This window comes from Macrosteles quadrilineatus, unplaced genomic scaffold, assembly GCF_028750875.1.
Source record: "Macrosteles quadrilineatus isolate MER2022 unplaced genomic scaffold, UCM_ALF_1.0 Scaffold_4__1_contigs__length_99947679, whole genome shotgun sequence".
In the NCBI taxonomy this organism is placed as follows: domain Eukaryota; kingdom Metazoa; phylum Arthropoda; class Insecta; order Hemiptera; family Cicadellidae; genus Macrosteles; species Macrosteles quadrilineatus.
Window position 1 is genome coordinate 37,251,857 of NW_026542597.1, and position 24,884 is coordinate 37,276,740.

Genomic DNA, 24,884 nt, shown 5'->3' on the forward strand with positions numbered 1-24,884 from the left:
GTGGAAGGAAAAAACATGGGTACGAAATATACTATTAAACTTTATACCAGACTTTGTATCATGGATAAAACATACCTACCATAGACTAACCAACACAAGGTTACATATTGATAATATGAGTGAACATTCCAAACTACTTTTTGGGGTTTATTAGTACTCCATTATAGTATTAACCACACGAAATATGATTCTGACGATTACTAGGAAAGTCAGGGAAGTTTGTTGTTTAAATAAATTGATAGGTGGTCACACTGTTTGTCATGTTGAAGATTTAAGATGGTTGACACTATATTTGTTTTAGTGAAAATTTGTAATATTTATTATTTATAGCGTATTAAACAGTGTTTTAATATGTCCTCGTTATGTTTTATAGCAAAGAAAAATTTCTAGTCCGAAATAAACAGTTGCTGTCATGTCCGCAGCATCGAAGCCGGATAAACACAATCAATGTAAGTACCAATATTAATTTGTTCACTCCGGCATCAGCGCCCATCAAGCCGTGTTATTTTATTTTGCAAAGATTGATTTTACTAGGCCCTAGCGTTTTAGTATAATAGTATCAAAGCCAAGACTTTGATATTTTTCTTAAAACCCAAAAATTGTGTTGTCTAATTCCTATTGTCTTAACTCTTAGAATGCTTCCTACTCCTACTTAAGATCTTAAGGACCTTGTTGTATTCATTAAATTTTAAGTATTTTTGTTGCTCAAACCAATGTAAACTAAATATGCATTGGTTTTCTATTGGTGCATGGTTTGGTAACAATTAACAATGCTACAAATTAACAATCGACTTACATGGTTATTGTTTTGGACGACAACACAGTCTTAGTTATGGCCTAAGTATTGTAAGATTATAAAATATTGCAAATTATCATATGAAAGTCAAACTAACAATCAAAGCCTATGTTAGTATTCCTTTGCATTTTGTTCTGCTGAAAACCGCTGCAAAATTACACCTAGACTAGGCCTATCTCATCTTCCTATCTCGACTAGGCCTATGAGACGTGAGGACGCGCTAAAGTTGGTTGGCATAACTTACAGTTTAAGAAACAGGGCTGTTTCTCAATGTTTTTAACAAGGCCACACTATAAAAACAGGCCGTAATGCTCGTCCAGCATGACATCACGATAGAAGACGGCTATTACGTAATTTTGCCCTTTTGTGATCAGCTGCTTGTTTTAATCTTTCATTGGAAGATAAATAAATAAGTACTTATACGTCATAGCCGTCTTCTATCGTGACGTCATGCTTGACGAGCATTACGGCCTGTTTTTTTAGTGTGGCCTTGTTTTTAATCAGGCTTTTAATTTTGAAACTAAGTTAGGCCTAGTCGTGTTAATCAAGTTGACATTCGGTATTATTCTTAAGTCTCTAAAAAACGTGCTAACTTCTTAGGGTGATAGCCTCTGTTATATCTTAACTCATTACTTACAATTTCCTTGAAATATGAGATGGTCAGGTTCAATTAAGTTTAGGGGTACTATGATTTAAGTTTAAATGACCATGGTAGGTAAATGAATGTTGTTTTAGAATTTACATAAACTTAAATAAGTTAAGTGTTTTTACAGAGAGAGTGTTGGGAAAGCTCTGGCATTACAGGTGATCAAAACTATCAGGCCAAGAAACACAAAAACCACCCCCCTCTCCAACATTTTATATTGTAGAAATTGTTGAAAAATATAGGAATGGATATTGTAACTTAAGAATCCATCTCTCTAAAAGAATACCAGTAAGTTAAGATTTCCCTGAAGAAATAATTGGTTAGGCTATGCATTCTTAGCTAAACGCTATGTACTGAAATCTGTTTTTAACTCATAACTTATTTATTTGATAACTTACCTCACTATATGATTATATATTTGTAATCCTCATAAAATTTAGAACAAAGTGGCTATTTTCAAATATTTATAGGCCTATAATTTATACAATTTCATTGAGCGCAAACTTTTTTTTTTTGAAAATTTTCCAAAATATCTTTTTTTACCTAAAAATTTTTTTTTTAACAAATGTTCCTTATGTTTTATATATAATATTGAAGCCCATGATTAAAAAAAAAATGGTATATAGAACAGTATAATTAACATTGTTTTTAAGCTTCTCAGATCTGTTTTAATAAAACCTTGCAAATGAGCAAAAAATAGGCAGACACTAAGGCCAAAACAAGGGACACTCGGAGGGTTAAACTAGGTACAAGCTTTTTTGCCTTTGCATGGAGCTTTACCTTGTTAAATCTTTGGAATGCAAATACAACTCTCTCACCAATAACATGACTGTAATAGGTAGGCATACTTATTGGTATGTTACCACACTCCCAGCATTATTGCTTGAGTTTCACTTAAATGGTTTAAAAAGGCACTTTTAGCTTGTAACACATTTTTGTATTGAATTAAGTACCACAGTGTGCGGCAAAAAATCCTATCTATTTCCTGCTGCGCACTGTTAAGTGACAGGTCGTCTGAGGGTGGTGGGAGTAGGGTCGTTGGAAAGCCTACATACTGATATTGTAGTAATTAAATAGTGGTTACCTGAGTTATATGCGTTTGTCATCAAGTTGTTTTAAAAAGTAATGATTCAGTCATTGCAACTCAGTGGCAGTTCCGTGCATTCTTTAATTAGGTCGACATGGCGAGGTTCTGTTGTCATTATTTGCTCCTTTTTTGTAAATTTAATTACTATTGATGACATAAAAATACCTATGGAATTATATATTTCGGCATGAGTAGGCCTCATTAGTCTAAAAACAGCGTGAAAGTTGAAAAATGTACCCTAGGGACACGTTATGGTTGTTAATTTTGAGACTTTAAAAATAGGTACCAGTATTTAAAAAAAACACCTCTAGAACCTGGGCCTATTTAAAAACAAATAAATGTTTGTAACATGTTGCCCCAATCCCAAAAAATATTAAAACACACAATAATGTACTACAAATACAGTATATACAAAATAAAAGGCCAGGGACATTAAATTGTACGTTTCAAAATGTTCACTCTGCTATGCCATGCCTAATTGGAAGAATACATGGACCCCACCACCCTCAGACGCCTTGTCACTAAACAGTGTGCAGCAGGAAATAGATGTTTTTTTTGTTGCACCCTGTATATTCAGATTATATAGGGTAGGCTAATACCAGCCCAGTCAGCATAAAAATTTTTGGTTCAAAAAAATTGTTTTGAAATTGTATTTAAATTGTTTTAAAATTGTTGTTAGGTATAATTGATTAAAAATAGACAAATTTGGAATTGAACAAATAGTGTTTTTGGCCTCTGGGGACATCAAAATGAAAAACTAAATCGGTCCCGGACCATGAGACCTATGGTAATAGCTACTTCCCTATAGGGAAATTCGCTAAAAATAGACAAATTTGGAATTTTGACAATCTTAAAATTAGTTTTAAAAGGTTAACTTATATGCCTCCTGTATACAAATCCAATATTTATCAAAATTATAAGTAGGTACCGGTATTAGAAAACCCAACCTAGGCCTAGATAAATTATCAATCACATGCTAACAAAATTATGATTTAATTTACAGTATTGATTCAAAAATACCCCCTCCGCAGCAAATCTGCCGACTAATTCCATTTGTCTGAATTGATTTTCAATTTTAAATCTATTTAAATAACATTAGGTTTAACGAGTACCTAGATGTGCTGCTACAAGGAAACTAAAAGTCGGGTTTTTGGTAAAATATTAATAGCTTAGTGTAAAATAAATAAATTTGCCAAGTTTGGTCAAAATATATCCATAAACAAGCTAAGTACAACATTTTTAAATTTAAAATTTTTTGAATTTTCTCCGTTACCAATAATCGAACAAAAAAACTTTGATATAGCAGACTAAATTATTTGTTTTTTTAACTCTTTAAGAAGGTTTAAAGAAAAATTGGAAAATTTTGTGTTTTAAAAGTCAAAAATTAGAAAAACCAATTTTCCCCCCATAAAACTTCCCGTAAAACCCCGTTCCCATGGTCCGATCATACTGGTTGAAAATGTCATAAGTAGACAATACATGTTGTGATTTTATTAAGTAAACCTCTGGGGACATCAACATGAAAAAGTGTTACTCACCTATGGTAATAGTTACTTCTCCTCCTTTTAGGGAAATTTACTAAAATGTTAAGGATATTCTTAAACTATTTCAGAAATGGAATTTGAGTCATTGGTGACTATTAGCATGCGAATGGATTGAGCAAAGGCCGGTGACCACATAATTCTGGCTGTTAACCCCCCGGTACTTATGCTGTTTTTCCATATTTTTAAATCATAACTTATCCATATTACATTGTAATCAGTTCCTGCTAAAAATCGTATTACATTCCGACCTTGAACCTGGTATTTTATGCGAAAATAGCTTTCACTGGTCATGAAACTTTAGAGAACTCTAAAAACAAACAATTCCAAGAATTTGTTTATTTCTGATAGAATGATGTGTCAGGCATATTTGGCAATACGACAAAATCTTTAAATAAACTCTCGCCAGTTCTTGTGTTGTCTCCTTTTATATTGTTTTGACCGTGGAGTTTGATCGTGTCCGATCGAATGTTTCTGCAGTACTTATTTGGATGTTGTGAAAGAATGTGGTTTTATCAAAAATTTTCTTTGTGTAACGTATATTGATGTGGTTGTGGGAGCTATTGTGTTTGGATCATCATTTGTGCCAGTGTTCCTTCAATGTATTAAGTAATTTTTTTCTTTTATTAGAATCTGTGTAGTGAACCTAAATCCAAATCAATGTCTAGAGAAGAATATTTTTGGGAATCTGATTCAATCTAGAGAATCTTTGTGTGAATCAAGATCAACATAGAGAACTATAGTTTTAGGCAACAAAATCAATGTGCATACAGTGTTAGAATTTATTTACAAAATTAAGTATCAAGAAGGTAAAAGAATGCCTGGTTATGATGATTCATTCCTCTCGGTTCCGGACCGAAGAGTGACTAAATACAAAGTTAGAGAAAGTAAACCTTGTGTGGGTGCTTTGGTGTCTTCTGTCTCTCTCAATTACTTTGGATATGACTTGGATTCTGGTAAGACGCTTTATGATATGTTTATAAAGGTTGATTTCTTTTTAAAAACATTTATATACAAATATAAAAAATTCATTAACATGCACACTAAATTCTCTAGCGTCAATAATAAGCTACATTGACCCCCAGCATAACAATTAGCATATAGTTCATTATATTATTTCGACTTTAAATATTATTGTACTTGGATACTGCTGGTAGTTTTCTCATGCTGCTTTTGGGAAATGTGTAGGCTGTAAAATGTTTGTTTGGCACTGTTGTTAAATTAATTTTTTTATTGTTTTTATGGATTTTTTGAGTTAATTTTAGCCTATAGAGTGTGCATTAATTTTTGCCATAATACCAGAGGATGAATCTATATATTTAATACGCGACATGAAACTTTGTGAACAATAAGGCTTTTTTGTTTTAAGATTTAACCCGACTTATTATATACCAAAATGTACGTCTAGGTGTGTAGATGTGCAAACTGGCTTTAGATTTTTGAAATATATCTTTTTAAGGGTGTGGGCTTCCCTCAAAGTTCATTCCATGAGGATAACATTGTGATCGATTTGAATGTTATTATATTGATATTCTGAAACAGATGTCAATATATTATTAGTTAAAAAAATTAAATCCCAGCTGTTTTGTTTGGTTTTGAAATGTAAATAGTTAGCATATTTTTAAAAATAATTAGAAACCCGGCAAAGAAATGTTACCTATAGGACATGACAAAAAGTTATACATAATATTTTTGTTTAAACATGCCAAGGACCCGACGACAAAAAAATATTGCCGGTCGGACACGGTGAGTCAACATACGGCAAGCAATGCAAAACGTAAGGAGCCCAGACGAGGAGCAGGACCAGTTAGTGGCAACGTGTACTTACAAATTACACTGACAAATATAAGAATTCCGCAGCATTCACTTGGCGAGATGGCATTGAAATGTCAGAAATGTGGTGCGCAACATTTTAAAGAAGAACAAATGGGACGAGGCGAAGGATTTTCATCCTGCTGCCATAAAGGAAAAGTGAATCTATACAACCACCATACCGAGAAATCCATTATATCCAGAGCCTACTTAATGGAGCAAATCATTTGAGCAAAAACTACAAAGAGAACATTAGATCGTTCAACTCGGCGCTCGCAATGGTCAGCAATCGAGCTAAAATTGAAGAACATAACGGTGGAGACATTTCTGTATAAGAAGGTGCACGATACAATTCATCACTCAATTGCCACCTTTCAACCGTCAGAAGGGGAGCATCCAACATGTGCCCAAATTTATATCTACGGACGTCGAAACCGCTGTTCAAGAAAGAATGCCAAACAAAGCTAATGGCTCTTGAAGCACTGAACTCATGCACATTTTCACTCAACATTTGGTTGATAATAATCCATACGCGCAAGTTTTAAGCATGATGAGCTCCATCCTGCAAAATACTCCTACTGAACAGCAAAAAGAACTTAGAATGCATATAGCAAACGATCGAGCTCAAGACCAACGTCGATACAACGACGCATCTTCAACGACGTTGCTATAATATCCTAACTTATTATTCGTGCGAATTCGCACGGGTTCACCTAGTAATGGTTTTTAATTAGATCAAGATCATTTTATTTTGTGAAAATAATCACTAACTGGTGACATAAAAAGAAACATCAAAACAGGCTTTACCATACCTAATGTTATTGCTAATTTATTAAATACCCTCCCCCCTGGCAGCAAACCTACTAAGCTAATTTCAATTGGTCTGATTTGATTTTACTAAAATGTTTCCTTAAACAAGACATAATTTGTTCCACACTGAAATAACTTTAGATTTGATGAGTAGGCCTACTTATATTTGCTGATACGCTGAAATAAACAAATTAACATATATCTATAAAGAAGCTAACTGCAACAGTTTTGTTTTCCTCCACAAGAATAACATGGGAATTTGAATGTACAGCTTTTTAACCATTAATTGTTCAACGACGCTTTAATGTATACAAAATTATTTGATTTTTAAGCTCTACATGTTGGTATTGATAACAATTGGAATTTTCCATGTTTCCAGGCAAAAATTTGGAAAACCCCAATTTTTTGCTTTAAACCCCCAAGTACCCTGTTCCCATGACCCAATTTTGCTGGTTCGCTAACTCATTCAAGTTTCTGCCTTACACCTTCAAGCCAAACCCAAACTTCATCAAAACCAGACAAAAATTACTCAAGTTATTGGGTTCACGGAGACACGCGCATATAAAATATACATATTGTATAAAAATTTGAATGAATCGTGTTTTGGCCACTGAGGACATCAAAATGAAAAAGTAAATCGGTCCCGGGTCTAGGTCTTACCGTGACACCTAACAATGGTTATATATATTTCCCTATTGGGAAATTTGATAATAAAAACACCCTCAAAAATTGGCACAGCTTTGTGTAAAACCTAAGTAACATAACTTTCTTTATTAAAGTAGTCCTCACATCTAAACCATCTGTAGCTAATTTCTACATTAAAACGTACCAGCAATCTGACACATACTTTCTCCCATTAGCTTGACAACATCCAGCTTGTTCCAGATTGTGTTAGCTTGTTCATCATATGATAATTTATAGGGAAAATAATAAAAGTTGCATTAACTTGTGAACTGTAATTTTTACAGCAATTGTTGCACTATTTTTTGTAGAATTTCATGAACCATACCATACTAATTTTAATCAAAACCGGTTTTTTTTTCAAATATCCGGTTTTCCTTAACGCTTATTTCATGGGGTTTTTATGGGGAAATAACATAATTAAAACTCCTTAATATAACTTAATCAAGTCAGTCGTAAATCAGTCGTCCGGGCAGTGAAACGCGTCGTCTGGTCAGTCGGTCAGTCATAACGCATGCGCCGTTGACAATGTCAAATGTGACAGCGAGGGAAAGCGATATATCCAGCTGGCCTTGAAAACAGCTGTTCGCATCAGCTGACGCAACCCGCCAAATATTTCTGGCGAGCCCGCGCCGTGCCGAGTTGTCAGTTGATGTCACTTCGATTCTTGACCTCGGTTTGGTGATCCCTTCAAATACCACTTGCGTGATTTCAAACTAGAGCTGTTTAGTGCGGTGTGCTGTGGCCATCGATGTATAATAACTCCCTCGATGTATAATGTAGAGTATTAATGGTATTATACATCGATGTGCTGTGGCCCAGTGACTCGATCAACTGATATCACTAATAAATGACAAGTCTCTCCGCCGAGGAGAACTTTCTCCACTAAAATCTCAACTTTATTAAACGGCTGAAGACAATTTGAAGCATGTTTCTGTAAGGTCTATGTAGAATGTGTTTTAATGTATACCAACATTAATTCTTGTCATTTAACCGTATTTAATATTATTTTAGATTAATAAAATGCGCTATTATATGACCAAGGAGTCAAACACATCGTAACAGTTTATACCCAAAGATAGAAACATTTAGTCGTCGTGAACACTTTCTAGACTTACCCGATATTTAACACAAAACGAAGCTGCAGATTTTACATTAGTATTCGCCTCAACAGTAGGCTATCCAGAGGAAATGATTCCAGTGGCATTTCACACTCTACTTTCGTGCGTTAATCACTACGCCTGGGTTATTTCACGAACGAGTTCAAAAAGAAATCGGCGTCGCGCCGATCCTAATATAGAAACAATGTCATGCGTCAGACGCAGACTGACGAATGTCGCGTTCTTTATTGTGTCTAGAGATGGTGTAGAATAGCTCACGGCGAGTGACATGACGACATGCGTGTGATTTAATGACGTCATTGGGACTGAGTAAAATGCTGTGTTCAGCTGTACTATTAGTCATCGGTGCGTTGGATAGTGTTGTAGGACAAGAATCAGCTGATGAGGACGTTTGTTTTTGTTCAATGGCGTACTGGATAAAGTGAAATGCTGTGTTCAGATTGGCTGTACACGTCATTCCATCCAGAGAAAGAATCAGTTGAACACTCTTCTACTACGCATCTAGTTTGTGTCTTTGAAAACATTGACTTTGCTTGTTTTCTGTCTCACCTTCACATCTTATGACGCTAGACGCTAGTCTCTAGCCCAGAACTGTTTTACACATTATTATAAGCTTGTCCTAGGGCTTCGGCATTATCACATAGATCAAATTCAATGGTGATTGGCGGGATTTGAACCCGTGATCTCAACATTTACTTTGAATGCTAGAAGACTTCTCGCCTTGCTGTAAAACAGAAGCCGGCTTTGGTTTACGTTTATTAACATTATTATTATTATATATTACATTAAAATGTCGGCCTTATAGACTGGAGGATCGCGCCACTCATCTCTATTCATCCTTCGTATGGTCGCCATTCGAATTAATTAGAAGTATAAATTTGACTTTTTACTGTCTAATCAACTGATACATCGAACTTAGCCTATTTTCCTTAGCTTATTTATTCAACTATTTTTAAGACGACCCTAATACATATAATTTATTGTACATCGACGAATAGCATTTTAAATTATTTTTAACTGTATTAATTAACTAACCATTCGGTTATGTCCAGTTAAAGCGTACATTTTAATCGATATGTCGAACAGTCGAACCATCGATTGTACCCGGTGACGGCCCACGACTAAACCTAAACGTCAGTAACGTCACCCTTGAATGGAACTGTACGTGGGAGGGGCGCGTTTCTTTACTTCAGTCTTGTTTAGTCACTGCCTGTGCCTTCTGTATAGTGGACATACAAGGACAGTCTGTGTGCGTGCGTGCTGTTGTAAAGGCTGTGGCGTGTTTGGCGTCGTTTATATCACGTAGGCCGTGTAGACACGGGGTGAGTTAATTAATTAAAGGGAATATGGTTTGGTTTATCTATGTAAATAAGTAATTATATAAATTAATTTGTTAATGTATTTGGTAATTTTTTGGATGGGTTTCTGAACTTGTCTCTCAGCGAAATTTGAACGTATTTATTTTATATTGATTGTTGTTTTATTTTTATATGAGTTAGTAGGCCTTTTGTATGCAAATTAAAAGATCTTTAGATCCTAAACGTAAATCTTAAATTATATTTTATGAAGTAAAAATCTATGTCCAAAAGGCAGTTTATATATTGTTTTATTTTAGCTCTGTTTGTATTTATTTACGCTGACAAAACAGTATTATATAATTAATATAATTGAGTAGGAATCTTGCAATTGATTTATAACACACTTGCATTATCACTATCATATTATGTTTTATCACAATTTAATCCTCCTTAGACAATACCTATAAACAATAATTGTTTGAATGGATTTTAGATTCAAACATGCATTTTTATAACATTCACTACAATTTATCATGGTACTGTTTTATTTTTTTTACACAAAATACATTAAATTATCAAACTTAATTTAAAGCATAACATGTAGGAAATTGCTATGCTAAGTGGAATTACTGTAAATTTCCTTTTAAATTCATTCTCATAATCATTTTTGTAAAACTGTATGGAATACTCAAAATTATTTTCTAAACATTAGTTTTCAAGTTGCTAGAGTTTGAACTTGTTGGTCTACTATCTTGTTTGTCTCAAGATAAATTCATATAACCAATCTTGTGTTTGCTCTAGGAAATGATTTGTGAGAGACTTCTTGATCATATACTAAACAAAAATTTAAAAACTATTTGTACAATTTAAGAAGAAGAATTTACAGTTTGGATGTAGAACAACTCTTTCTTATAACGATGAAACTTTAAAATACTTAACCATAACTTTAAAGCCGGTTCACCATATTTATCTATTGTTAAATCGCTTGTTTAGTGTTATCACAGTTATCATATTTGAGAAGTTTGGCATTGTCAATGTCATATGCAATGTAAATTGTAATTTGACAATAAAATTCTTAAATCTTGATCAGGGACATCTTTTACTGTACACTATAGTACTGTATGTTATTACAAATCAAATAAATAACATTGATGAATAGCGTTGACGCCTATTCTGTACTCTATGTTCAAGAATAAAGTATTCTGATTCTGATTCTAACAAAGGAAATCGTCTGAACGGAATTGTCTTTAATTTAAAACGTTTTCATATATTGCAAGGTTTTAAAAACAACTTGAAGTAATTAATTATATGAATAAATGCCCTCCCCACAGCAAACCTGTTTACTATTGGAATTTTAATTTGTCTGATTGAAGTTTTAGAAAAATATTTCCTTAAGGAATATATTTAAAATTTCTACCCTACAGTTTTACTATGGACTGTTGTAGGTTTAACAAAGTACAAGAGGGTTTCTGCTGCAAGGAAGGGAGGGTTTTTTATGTTAATGTAGAATAGGATAAATAATTAATTTGATAACAATATATCCATGAACAAACAAAGTTCTCTTTTTCTCCATAAGAACAACATGGGGATTTTAAATGTGCAGTTTAGGATTTTCTCAGCACCCTTTAATTGTACAGCAATGGTTCAATATAAAAGATTATTTGTTTTTGGGAGATCTAGGCTAACAAAACGACTTTGATTTTAGGGTAAAATTAGAAAGAAAAAAAACACTTACAACACAATTACATTTTTGAAAAATTCCAAAATCTCACCACCTTGTTCCCGTTTCCTTATCTTGCTGGTCAGCTAACTTATTGAAGTTTATCCCGCCACTACACATTCATACCAAACTTCATCAAAATCTGACCAAAATTACTCAAATTATTGTGTTTATGGAAACACACATATATATAAATATAGAAGTTGCCGATATAAAATAAAGGTTTCTATCTCATTTACAAACTTAAATCATGTCTCTCAAAGAACCTCTCATTTGCACCTCTGTATTGTTTGTATGCCATCCTTGTATTAACATTTCTATACACCTGTAATACAATACTCAAAACAGAAAGTACAATCATTGTTGTTTTGCTTCCTAACGTCACATTTAGAAAGCATAATTTGTGAATAGTGCAATAACTAATACACTTTATATAGAGTAAATGTTGTGCTTGCCTACAGAATGCAAGATTGCCAGTTACATCCTGAGGGAGTCATTATGTAGCTTTTTAACAGTTTTTTTTTTAAGATTCTTGTAACCAACTACAGCTAAAATATATCATAGGTTTTTTACAAGTCGTGGTCCTGACTTAAGAATCACCGTTTATGTTATTAACAAAATTATCTCGTACTTTCATTACTCATCTTTGCCGGACCACCAATGTGTATCCTGGGGGGTCGTCACAAATCTAATCTAATAATTTGGTACAGAATTAAACCTCAAAATTCAATCACATTTCAGGGCCGAAATTCCTTATATGAAATAATTGAACTCACCAACTTATTTAATGACTAAGTGTTATCTTCATGGTGTAATTTCTTTATTCAATGATTAATTTTACATGTGTTGTAGTTTAATAACCAGGAAGATATTTTTGGCTCATTCGTGACTCAACAATTCCTACATACTGTTATCGTTTTTGTGTTTTAATCCAAAGGGTGAATCAGCACTAGATTTTTTTGGGATGTCTTTTTTATAAGGCGTACCAACTAAAATACATACTGGGTTACCATATTACATGCATAGCACTCTCCACTTTTATCATTTCATTAAAAGAAAAACAACAAAATACCACAATCCCCTTTATGTTGTAGTAATTTAACCATAAAACATTGGTGTAAATCACTTTTAAAGAAGATGTGGTATCGTCCTGTACCTGTATTATGTCTAAGTGTCAGGAATATTGATATAAACAAGATAGAAAATTGACTGAATTTGTATGTTAATAGGTAGGCCGAAGTGAGTTGTTATAGGTTTTTGATACAGTTGACCATAGATTGCCAAAAATACCTTTAGGACACAAAAAATAATTTTTGCCGATCTTTCTCCTTTAAAACCAAAATCATATTAAATCATATAAGTAAAATATAAACGCACATATTTTATGATCTACAACTTAATCTAGGGGTTTCATGCAAGCACTCTAATTACGCTGTTTTTCTCTTCCAGGTGACTCCAACGAGGGCACTCCACGCGCCAAGGGAGGGAAGCTGGCGCGTCGGGCGCGGTCGTTCAAGGAGGACTTCTTGGACATTCTGGCACAGATGCGGTCACCGGCAACTGCACGGGCCGGCTCGCCCAAGCCTAGCCCCAAACATCGGACGACCAGTGGTAGCGAACCTCCGCCCGAGCTGGAGCGTAATCCCCTCCGTGACATGGAGATTCATGTTAGACAGGTGGGTAGGCTCGGGAACGTGACAAGGAGAATGCGTCTATAATCCTTAGATCAGAAAACACCCTTTAGTTTTCAATTATGTGGGATCACAACCTAGGTGTATTTTGAGATGCTTGATCAGTAGACAGTAAAATTCTTGGATCTTGATTAGTGTCATCTTCTATTTTGTACAAAATTCATTGACTTCTGAATACGGAAGTAGAAATCTCATCTACATATAGGCCAGCTGTAGTAGATTTTTTACTAAAAAAGAACATAATAGAATAAGTCACTTAGGAAGTGTGTTACGGTGGACGTCTTGCTCTTATTATTACAATGTCAACCATTTCCGAGTGATCGACAGGCATCTCGTTTTTGTAAATTTTAATCGTCATGTAAGTATTTGTGAGTGTTGTGTGTTTAACTCGCTGCTTCAGCTGAGACCTAGTAAGATGTCTTACGATGGCATTGTGATGCTAAAACAGCTGTAACTAATAGACGGAGGTAAAGCCTACTTTTGCGTTACAGCTTGGGGGCTAAAACATGGTTTTTATTTAACTGAGCCACTGTCACAGTATGCTGATTTAAATTACCGATTCCTGTTTGAAAGGACAACTTTTGTCGCAAAAACTGTCACAGTACAAACAATAATTAAGGAAGGTAAGAATTTTGAATACTACACCATGCGAGTAGCTCATTCAACAATGTTCATTTTTAGTAATAAATTGATTGGTTTCAACTGCAGCTGGTCCATTAGATTAGATATCTAATTCAGTATCCTAAAGTCAATACTTGCAGTAATGTATACATCCAGCCCTGATTCATTCTCGGTCAGGATAATAAATTTAAATTACATATTTAGACAGGAGGACAATATTGCCAACTAGAAGCTACACATGAGTGTAGGATGGGGCGAGATGTCTTGTAGTTGTGATTTATAAGAAATTAGATTTTTCTGTTCATGAACTGAGAGAAGACATGATAGAAATACACAAAATAATAAATCAATAATCTGTTTGAGTCAAAGTGTTGACTGTTGATGGTGAATTAAATCGTTGGTAAGAATAAGCAAGTAGGTCTAATATCTGATATATTTTTAAACTAAAATCATAGACTATTGTCTATGGATTGGATATATCTGAACTTTGTTGACAACAACTTAACAGATAGGTCTATGACTAACAAGCTGATTGGAGTTGATTGGTTGTTTTCCTAGTAATGAGTAAGTTAGAACACAATCTTGAACATAATGCCAAACTCATAATTTTCATAACTCATAATTTTGTTGGTGGTTTTCCTATTAATGCGTAAGTTAGAACACAATTTTGAACATAATGCCAAGCATATAAAGACGTAATATTTCACCTTGTGTAAATAAAACACCGGTCTTGCATGGCCTACACAGGACTTTTTTTGTATTCCAAACCGTAATTGTTTAGCAAAAGTTGATTTTGATTTGATTAATTGTCAGTTTGGTCAAGGATTCATTCCGTAGGTATCCAAAGAGTTTACTCTTTGTCTAAATGTAAGGCCTGTGGCTGGGATTACTAATCTAAGCAAAGCTCAGTCCCCAGTATTCTGTGTGACAGGTCCAGTTTGCCCTGAAGCACTTCAGAGACGTAGTGTCCAGGAACAAGCTGGAGGTTCTCCCTGGCAATGGAACTGTGGTTCTGGAGTCCGTCACTACGATACACAGTGTGTTGAAAACATACGTGTTTGTGGAACAAAGGTACGTCAACATTCTAGTCAAATCTCGCAGATATTCAGTGGACGATAGAGTCTCGATTAGTTTATCTTTGTTTTTGCGACCCTCCTTGCAGACAATCAAATACCAATATATCACCGATCTGTGTCATTAAATCAAATTTTCATCGGGTCAAGAGAAGGAATATCAGTATCATTTTGTAAAAATGAAATAAAGGTTCAGTATTTAAGATAATGATACATTTTTTAAACCATCAAAGAGCTTTTTTATTGGTGCTCCTTGCTGACTTTTTTGTTGAAACTGGAAGTGATAGAGATACTGGTCCCGACAGCCACGTGAAGCTACCCTAATTTCCCTAATTTTAAACATGATTAATCTTCTGTACGATGAAACCAAAAATGTATATCAAGCATAAACTCAAAGTCAGCTAAAACATTACCTAAGACTAAACGACTCTGGCCAAATTAAAAAATCTTCCTCGCTTACTAACATTTTCTTATCACAAATTTAAATGATACCATTTTCTATAAAATATATAAATCTGATAATAAACTAACTACATACAGTTGTAATTAAATAACAGTAGCCTAGGTGTGCTGGGTTATGACCTATCAAGCTAGGAAGTGTGCTGAATGTGTTAGCCACTGAGGGCTTTACAGCAGTTTGGAAGGTATTGTAGTGTAATGTCTGGTCTTGTTGTAGTTCTGCCCTAGTGTCTGCTATGAACCAAGTGTACCAGAGCCTAGCCAAGCTGATACGCCTGTGTGATGATGTCCTACTGTTGGGAGACAAGGCCATCAGCAAGGAGAACGTCACTGAAGTTATACAACAGGTCGAGGAGGCAGTGCAGGTCAGTGATGGCATCATTGATGATTCTTGATTCCTAATACTGGTGGAGGAATCGTTGATTGCTAATAATTTGCTACTTTGAGTTTGATACTGATTCCAGGATATTAGCTTTTTTCAACGGGATTTTAGCATCATTCATCTCACGGCAAAATTTTAGTTATCTTATGTGCTAACTTTTTTTATCATCTCTTGTATTTGCACAATTTTCAGGCGTTTTCCACCATTGTGATTTTATTGCCTATTCTGATCCAAAAATCCCAAACTCTACCATTCAAATTAGTACAAAAACTCTCATAGTATGCATTTACATGTATTTGAATACTCGGGACATATCTATTTGTTTTTGGGATTTTCAAATAACATAAAAACATTAAGACTAGATGACTGAAATATTCTAAAGAGAATTCAGGCTTGTAAAGAGGCTTAATGTTCAATACTAATTTATCATTTTGAACATTCCTATGAGGTTACATCAAAATAGAATAAGTAACCAATCTTTGTGATATGTTCGATTGGCAAGCCAATATTAGAAATAAGTGAAAATACATTGACATACATTTTTCCCCAAAACAATTTAGAATATCAAACGTTATCGTTTTAGAACCTCGTGAGCCTGGCGTCTGCTAAGATCGCAGAACGCAGCAACAAGGCGTTGAACCACTCCAAGCCGACGTTGGACCGCAGCTCTACATATTCAGTGGAGTTCAGCGGCCGCAGCTCTCTCCCCGACATCCCTCTTACTCCCCGGGAACGGCAGATACTGGAGCAGACCAGTCAGACAGTGGTGAGCAGCTTGACATTACATCCATATGTTAATGTTGTCGCCTGATTTAAAATCAAATGAACGTAGTTAGCCTCTGACAAAATGTGCTGATATATTACTGAATATGCAAACCTTTTAACCAAGTCAAACTGATAGAATGACTTATTGTAATCCATGTCATCTTTTGTCACATTTACTATATTAGTAGGCTAACCAACTCATTGAGAAACTGCATTTTAGACTGCAGTGCACTCTTGTGTTTTATTTAACTATATTCTTCCTACAGATGGGATGTCTACTTTAGTATCAAAACGTGTATGTTAAGATGCATCTAGCATTTATCGATTGAGGTAATGCAGAAGATTCTCAGTAAACCGATCCACGTGAGACCAGGTCTCTATTTGATCATAAAATATTTTGTATTACGGTACTGGAATAGTTACAAATATGCAATAAAAGCCACTTTAAATCAGTGTTGCCTCCGAGGATATTTTACTCATTGGGCATGTGACTAATGTTTCAGGTTCCACGTCACGCACCACACCACTCCCTCAGTAGTGAGAGTATACTGCATGACGACGTTCCTCCTCCCAAACCTCCACTGCCTAACAGGTACAGTAGCTGTGGGAGCATATCAGTCACTCCCAGATATCACTTGGGAATCATGGGATGGCTTTAGATCAGAATCCACTGTAAAGTGATGGATTTTTATAGGGAAACATGGGCTTTAGCTAGTAAGTCACTGAAAAGTCAAACAATTAACTAGGGAGTCGTGGGATGTAGCTGGGAGGGGAGTCACTACATTTTGAATGTCACAGATATGACTAGGAAACCCTGGGTTTTAGCTGGAAAGTCAATGAAAAGTCACAGATATTACTATTGGAACAGGGCTTAACCGGAAAGTCATAGTTATTATTAGGGAAAATAGGTTTCACCGAGAAATCACTGAAAATTTACAGATGCTACCAGGAAACAAAGAATTTGGTGGATAAATCGCTTTAAAATCACAGACATTATTGGGGAATCCTGAGTTTTGCTTAGGAAGCAACTTAAGTCATAAATTTTACCAAAGGGTCATAGAAGTAATAGGCTTGTTTTAAACAAAAGATCGCCTGTGTAGAGGGATATCTACCATGACACAAAGATAATTTCATTCTTAGTTTTTTTTTTTTACATGTATTGTGCAGGTCATGGACAAGTGAGTCGCCTCCGCCGCTGCCTCCCAAGCGACGGCCGGCCAACTTCCCCTCACAGTCGATGGAGAGGTTGAGTCTACGAAGCACCAACAGCTCTCTAGGCAGCATGGACTCCATGCTCAACTCTTCACTGAGAGACGATGACGAACTACAGGCTCTAGTGGACGAGGATAGCTCCATCAACATGGACTCTGTGCAACACACTCACGGTGAGAGCAACTAAAACATAGTACAGTTGTGGCGAAATGCGGTTGGATGAATGTTAATTAAGATACCTGGGCCCAATATATCTCCTACCATCCACCGCTAAATCACGCACATTTCATGTCGTTACTCAAACCTTATTCAAACAAACTTATAACCTCCTCAAAGTGCACAATATCATAGCCAGCTTTTATGTTTTAATACATATCATTAATAATTAGCGAACAGAGATTTTAATTATGTATAAATGGACTAATATTGATATATAATTATATCTACAAGTAGCTAGCGTGAATTCAAATATTAATCATAGTAAACTGGAAACTGGACCACGACCGACTGGGCAAACTTAAGATTCTACATAATTAATCTGGGTACATAATTAACTACACATTGCCCTGGTCTACACCCTTCCCCAACCCCTATTATTTTATCTACTCACGCTAGTGATACTCATCGTACAAAGGCAACAACCGCAGGCCTGCTACCACTACACTATTACTGACTACTCGTGGCGCGTGCTTCCTGGCACATCTATCTTCGACTGTCTTGAGACGTCTCCGTGACGTCACACGCCTGTATAAAAGCCTACAACTGCTCCGATTGCAGCGGTGGCACTACACAGTAGAATTTACTTTATTAAAAAAAACTAGCCTATACTACCTAGTATCAGGGAACGAATTGATCTAGTGGAGCGCAGGACTTCAGTCCCTGAGGTCTTGGGATGAATCCCATCAATCACTAATTGATGTTACAACAGTGATAATGCACCAACCCTAAGTAAGTTTGTAAAACATCTCAGAACTAGAGCCTACGAGGACATAAACAAGTAATAAATGAATACATAATACTTTCCAGTACCTGAGTGCTGCGGTAATACAATGAGATCTCACAACAATCGACTCTTAAGCCATAGCTTCACTTTTAGAGGCTAAGCTCTTAGCTCTGCAGAAGAAGTTCCTTTGCTATGTTTTGCCTACATTGTACACAAGCCTTCTTAAAACCCATAAAACACGGAATACGAGTAGCTTTAAAAAAATTTTTTGTATGTTGGTTAAGAATAGGAATCAACTTATTTTTAAGTTTACTTGTTGCCATGAGGTTTTTGATGTTATCCTTATTCATTTCACGCTTCTTCATTTTGATCAAATAAAATGATTACCTTATCCAACGACACTTGTTGGTATGATGACTAGTTTCTTTCCTTATAACTTGGTCACATCATTTTGTATGCAACCACATCATCAAATATTAAAACATTGTGGTATGTCAATATATTCTTAAAAATAAAAATACTGTTACAGTCACAATAATTAAAACTTGTCATGTTGATAAAATAATTAAAATGGAATAAAATTGATAAAACTGATTAAAACTGTACAGGCTGGCCAGCACTGTCTTATCACTGCCACTGACTAAATAAAACTGACTGATTCATGATGTTTCTTCTTCTCTCCAGTGCCACCTGTATTTCAATTTGTGTTCTTCTTATTTTATACTTTTTTGATTTGTAACTTGTCAATACAACTACAAAGCTAGAAAACTTGACTCATATAACATTTTAAATGATTGAACTTCTTTCCAGTCAAATATTATACATACATATTATGATTCAGGATAAACTGTGGTAAATAAAGATCAAATCCCTGCAAAACTGGTTTTCCCAGCGGCTCATTGTGAACTTGTTGTCTAGTACGGATAAGACAGCAAACACAGTTGAAAAAGAATTTAATTGATTCCTATAACTAGTTTATACTTCACACGTTCAGATAATTTGTTTAGAATTTTTATACCAATCTATCTCTTCCACACAGGTATAGGAGGCAGTCTGTTGAACGGGTCAAGTGGGTCGTGTTGCTGCTGGGACAGTTCTTGTAGCAATATCTCTCAAGATCACAGAGACTCTCCTCCCCTTCCCCCGGCCACCCTTACAACAGGTTGGTGAACATTTTAAATTACCTCCAAGCTTACATTCAGTAGAAACCCCCAACATCTTAGCGTCAAACTAAAAGGGTTAAAATTTGTCAGGGTGTCCACCTTACTTGAAAAACTGGATATGTTGGTGAATTTTGATGACCTGGAAATAATCTCTTATTTGTAACATTTTAGAAGAAACGGTAGATTTAAATGTTAAATTAAATCCTCAGGCAGGTGATTTTCTTTACATTTGTTAAACAATTAACACTCACCAAAGTGGCGACAGAAAGGATACCCAAACATAATTTTTGATACTGCATCCTACTTATTGAGAAATAAATTTCAATTTGATCCTAAGTACCATTTTTTCCCACCCCAACAGTGGCAGCGGAGAGAATATCATCTTCGTCGGGGTTTGTGTCGATGCGAAGTTCCACGCAGAGTTACAACTACAGCACAGCGTCGTCTAAGTCAGTGAGCAGTGCAACGTCCACGCAGGTCGCTGTCAGTGAGAACAAGTCGCAGAGTGTCGCGAGCGTGACCCAGAGCGACAACTCTCAGAGTTTAACAGTCACAACGTCGCAAAAGATCACATCCTCGCAGACACAAAGCTTCAGCAATGTGGTGAGTGAAAGCTCTCAGTGTGTTTCAAAGAGCACATAGTATTCATAGGGGGGCTATACCACTGCTCAGTGTCACCATATTGGATGTGTCCAGAACTGGGTCGCTGCATCTATTTAAGCGTCTTAGAGAGCAGATAAAATTTTCAAACTTTGCACAGTTGATGGTTAAATATTACCATTGTATCTGAAGTATTATTTCAAATATTATATAACGATAACTCATATGATGTTTTTGTAATTATAGATTTTAACATCAAAAAGTTATCCGGTGAGGAAGTTTTATTTTTATTTTTGGTCAAGCGAGTTTTAAGGTTAAGGAGTGTCAAGGTTATTAAATAAGTTATTTTTCTTATTTAAAACATTTCTTGTAGGGACCTTCGTCATAGACAAAAAGAATTAAATATACCGTGCTGCGGTTACCATGGTTACAATAGGTTCCGGCGCACACCGCTGTTGTTTACGTAGCGCGTACGCTGTAACTACCGTGGCGCTCCCAGTGGTGTGCGCCAGAACCTATGGTAAACGCAGCACAGCTGACGGTCTATATTTAATTCTTTTTGTCTATGCCTTCGTTTAGCAGTTAATGTTGGTTGAATAACACTAATTTTCCCTCGATTAGTACTGGCCCAGATAGATCTTGATCGGGAATCGGTGAATATATTTAACATGAATACTGTACTTGGAAGTAGCCCTATTGTTAAAAATGATATTAGTTAGTAATGTAACAAATGTTGTTAAGTATTAATACAGTTTTTTTAATACTACAGAATTTTTAGAACTAGATTTGAAAAAATATATTTTTTGCTGCTTGAACAGTTTTTTGCTTGTTTTAATTATGTTTGATTGTTTAATCTGAAACATAATTTTGTTAACTTACTGTCTTACTGTCTTTTGCAAACAAAAGTAGAAATATTTTGATTCTGTTCATTGTATCTGTTTAGTGTTTAGACTACTTAAAGAGATTGTTTGAATTGAATTGAGCTTTAAATTTATTGTCAAAATGGTACATGCCAGAATTACAACAATGTTTGGTTGTGGTTGTATGGCCAAACGCTAGGGGTGACTGAATTCAAATTCAGATTAAAAAATTCATTTGAGTCTACACAGTTGAATCACTAATCTAAAGGGTTTCTTAGGGTTTGGTGGATTTGAGGTTCGACCTTAACCCACCACTAAATGTGAAAAGTTCACTTTTATGATCAACCCACATCTCAATTATAAATTTTTAACGGTTGTGTTTGAATTCACTGAATTCAGTCAATCCTTATGTTTTGACAGCCCCTTTGTTTTGTACGCTAACTGAATCACTTGTAATTGGAACTTTGAAACCAAGTACTCATCCAAATCATTGTTAGTACAATGATAAGTAGTTGTTGTTCACTAGACACAAACAAACTGTACATAAAATGATGCTAGTGCTGACAAAAATATTCTTTCATCAATACAGTCTCAAGGAATCATTGCTAGAACAATAGGCCCCTATATCAGTGTTGTGTATACCTTTATTTTTGTATTGATCATCCCCTGGACTATAACTTCTAAGGTAAGGTAATCTAGCTGAACGCTATATTTTTTTTACATCCCTGTTTTGTTTTGTCTTTATCCAAACAGATGAAAGAAAACATTTTGCGCATTTAGTGCAATTCTTTGATACAATATAATCAGATATCTTTTTGATAATTTTATGATCTAAAATTATGTCCATAGGTTACCGTCACACCACCTGCACTCCCTGTCAAACAGCGGTCACGCCGGGAACGGCAGCCATCACAGTATGACAATGTGCCATCGACCAATCACACGCAAGCTGACCTACTCGGCTCTAGTCCTACCCGACCCCCACCTCTCCCTCTGAAGAAGAAGCACAGTAAGTACATATTATTGCTTACTTATCCGAGCCCGATGATGTACCTACGCTAAGGACAAACATTGACTGTTGAATTACATTTGGAATTTTATGGAATGCAATAAAATGGGTGTTTTTAGTGAATTCTGTGTTTTTGAGCCATTAAGATGCCAAATATATATTTAAGGTGTTTGGAAAATACTAGCTGAACTCTGTCACTATAACAAATTTAAACAGACACTTTACTTAACAGCCACAGCCAATTAATCCTGTAAGCTTCAAACTCCAATGTTTCAGATAGGCCTACAATTGAAATGGGTTGTAGTGAAAACGCCTCTATGTTTTATGGTCATAAGGGTGTTTTTGAATGGGACAGAAGTAACCTCTCAGGTCAGTTTGGCAACGTTCAGGGAGAAACTTGAATGAAAAAATCCCTTATTTTGCTTATCCATCAAAATACCTAACATAAAACTGTTAGAGGCTATGCCAATTTTTAATTTATATCAATTCAATAGCAATGAAGCCAGTAAAAGTTTAGTTCTTAAGAATTGATTTTCCAATCGTTATAGTATTATAATAAAAATTATTATAACAAATAACAATTTATTAATGTAGTACTGCAGTGTCAATTTTTCTGCTTTGTAATAAATGTTCAGTGAACAGCACAAAATTTATAAGAACATAATTTTTCATGGTCCTTCTAAATACATTCACTTCTGCAATTCAGAAATGCTTTTTTGATTGGGCCGGCCAATTAGAAATGTCTCCCGTTTCTCCCTGTTTACCTAGCTAGGCTATTTCACTATTTTCTACATCTCTTTGATTACAATGGCTCTTATACAGAGGGTATGGAAGTGTGTCTTTTTGTCTCTCCCATTTTTTGTTTTTTTGTTCCCATGAGAAACATAACCTGTAAAATAAATGGCCTGACAAGCAGAACTTACTGTCTAATGCAGTATTATCAATTTGAGGTTATGTGACAAGTTTGTTATCGCTATACTGCACTGATTTTAAAAGTTATTTGTTATTTTAAATTGATTTTCAAGAAGTTTTAAGAACACTTTGATCACCTCTTTGACAACCGCAGTATTATTTTCACTTTCACAGCTCAAGCAATGCTTTCAAGTAGTATGAAGCTTTGCAGTTAATTGCTACCTGCCGAATCACTGTTGTGCTATTTCATCGCTTACATTATTGTGAAGGCTATTTGAATAAACAAAGTAGGCTTCTACGGCAGTTTTCTTTTAGTAAAATCAAGTCAAATTTGTTTCGTTCTTCAGGTAACACAAGGTTGAAATAATTTTAGATTTAAATACCAAATTTTTATGAAAAGGCTGAGCAAAAGTAAGGATGTTTAGTTCTATATTAAATAAATTTTGAGTTCAAAATTTTAATATACCAATAATCTGATGAGGTAATATTTTTGCTTATTTAAGTTACTGAAGTACAAACTTTCAGTCAAATTCCTAATCATTACTACTTTGTAATACTGGCTTGTTGAGTTAAAACGTAAAATCATTTTATAACTTTTTGTGGAGAGAAATCTTCAATACAGAGGCAGAGACTTTTTATCAGTAAACCAACAACTCAAGGTCGGTTCTAAACCGACAGGTTATGTCAGTTAACCTCAAAGCCATTCATGATTTTTGAACGTTGGCTTCCAAGTCAGTGCTTAACCACTTTACCTTTAAACCAACCACAATTCACTGTTAAATATTACTAACTAAGAAATAAAAAGTTATTCTAACTGCTGGCACTAAATAATGAGCAATTCATTTCTGCTCTTACAGAATAATTTGTGTATTTTATACAGAGTTCTAAAGCAAGCCTCTTAGATTCTAATGTTTGTGGTTTATTCCTCAGTGTTTCAATCAGTGGCTTATTCTGGTAAGGCTCCTTGCTTATATTTGTCGCTTCTTTTTACATTAAGTTTGAATTTTATCACTGCATATTGCTTTGCACTCTTATTTTGCTGTATGTGTCATTGAATAGGAGAGTTTCCAATCCATATAATGTTTAAGAAATAACTATTATAACATAACAAAACTTGGCATGATTTGTTACAATCTTCTGTTCATGGTACAAACTGTTTGGTTGTGGTACTGATTTAGGAGGAGTCTTTATTTTTTCATCCCCCTGAAAAAGTGTAGGTATGGAGAAAGTACCTATCGTATTTTTTTCAACTTAAGTGTTTTTTTTTTTTTATTTGCTTTGGTAAATATGAAAATTTGTGAAAAACTGTGACTGAGAAAAAGAAAGTATGTTCACTTTGTGATCCATTTTTGGTTGATTAAGGTTATATTATAATTCATATTTTTCAAAATAATGTGTATTTTTCTACGTCTACATGTCTGGTGAACTGTAAAAGCATGATTGTTCGTGTAAGCGTACCTCTAATTTAATAATTTACTAGTTTTACATATCCTTCAATGAGCAAACACAGTCATTGTTTTTTAGTATTCCAGCGCACAAGATATATTATTAATCCAAGTTATCTGTATAGTGTTGATACCGTAAGTCAAGAGTTGTATTTGTGAAGTAAAAGGCTTTGTCATTCAATATATTCGTGCTTGTGGGATGAGTTTTTGTTTAACAATCTGAAAATAAGTAAAGAG

At 34.9% G+C, this 24,884-nt stretch overlaps 1 protein-coding gene across 8 annotated transcripts in view; it reads left to right on the plus strand.

The window, feature by feature from the left end:
* Nucleotides 1-276: 276 nt before the first annotated feature.
* The window catches only part of LOC128993630 (rap guanine nucleotide exchange factor 1), a 39,224-nt gene continuing 14,616 nt past the window's right edge, over nt 277-24,884 (plus strand). For 3 of the 8 annotated variants that reach the window (XM_054417651.1, XM_054417652.1, XM_054417653.1), the window contains exons 1-11: nt 4,714-5,026; nt 12,962-13,188; nt 14,756-14,895; nt 15,574-15,721; nt 16,322-16,504; nt 17,007-17,095; nt 17,671-17,888; nt 19,698-19,820; nt 20,183-20,424; nt 22,131-22,290; nt 24,133-24,156. In XM_054417651.1, coding sequence (XP_054273626.1) covers nt 4,888-5,026; nt 12,962-13,188; nt 14,756-14,895; nt 15,574-15,721; nt 16,322-16,504; nt 17,007-17,095; nt 17,671-17,888; nt 19,698-19,820; nt 20,183-20,424; nt 22,131-22,290; nt 24,133-24,156 — 1,693 coding nt within the window. In that variant the 5' untranslated portion in view covers nt 4,714-4,887. Of the gene's footprint in view, nt 450-4,213; nt 4,231-4,713; nt 5,027-9,714; nt 9,817-12,961; nt 13,189-14,755; nt 14,896-15,573; nt 15,722-16,321; nt 16,505-17,006; nt 17,096-17,670; nt 17,889-19,697; nt 19,821-20,182; nt 20,425-22,130; nt 22,291-24,132; nt 24,157-24,884 lie in introns of those variants that run through there. The other 5 variants (XM_054417655.1, XM_054417659.1, XM_054417656.1 and 2 more) reach the window with 4 other exon arrangements.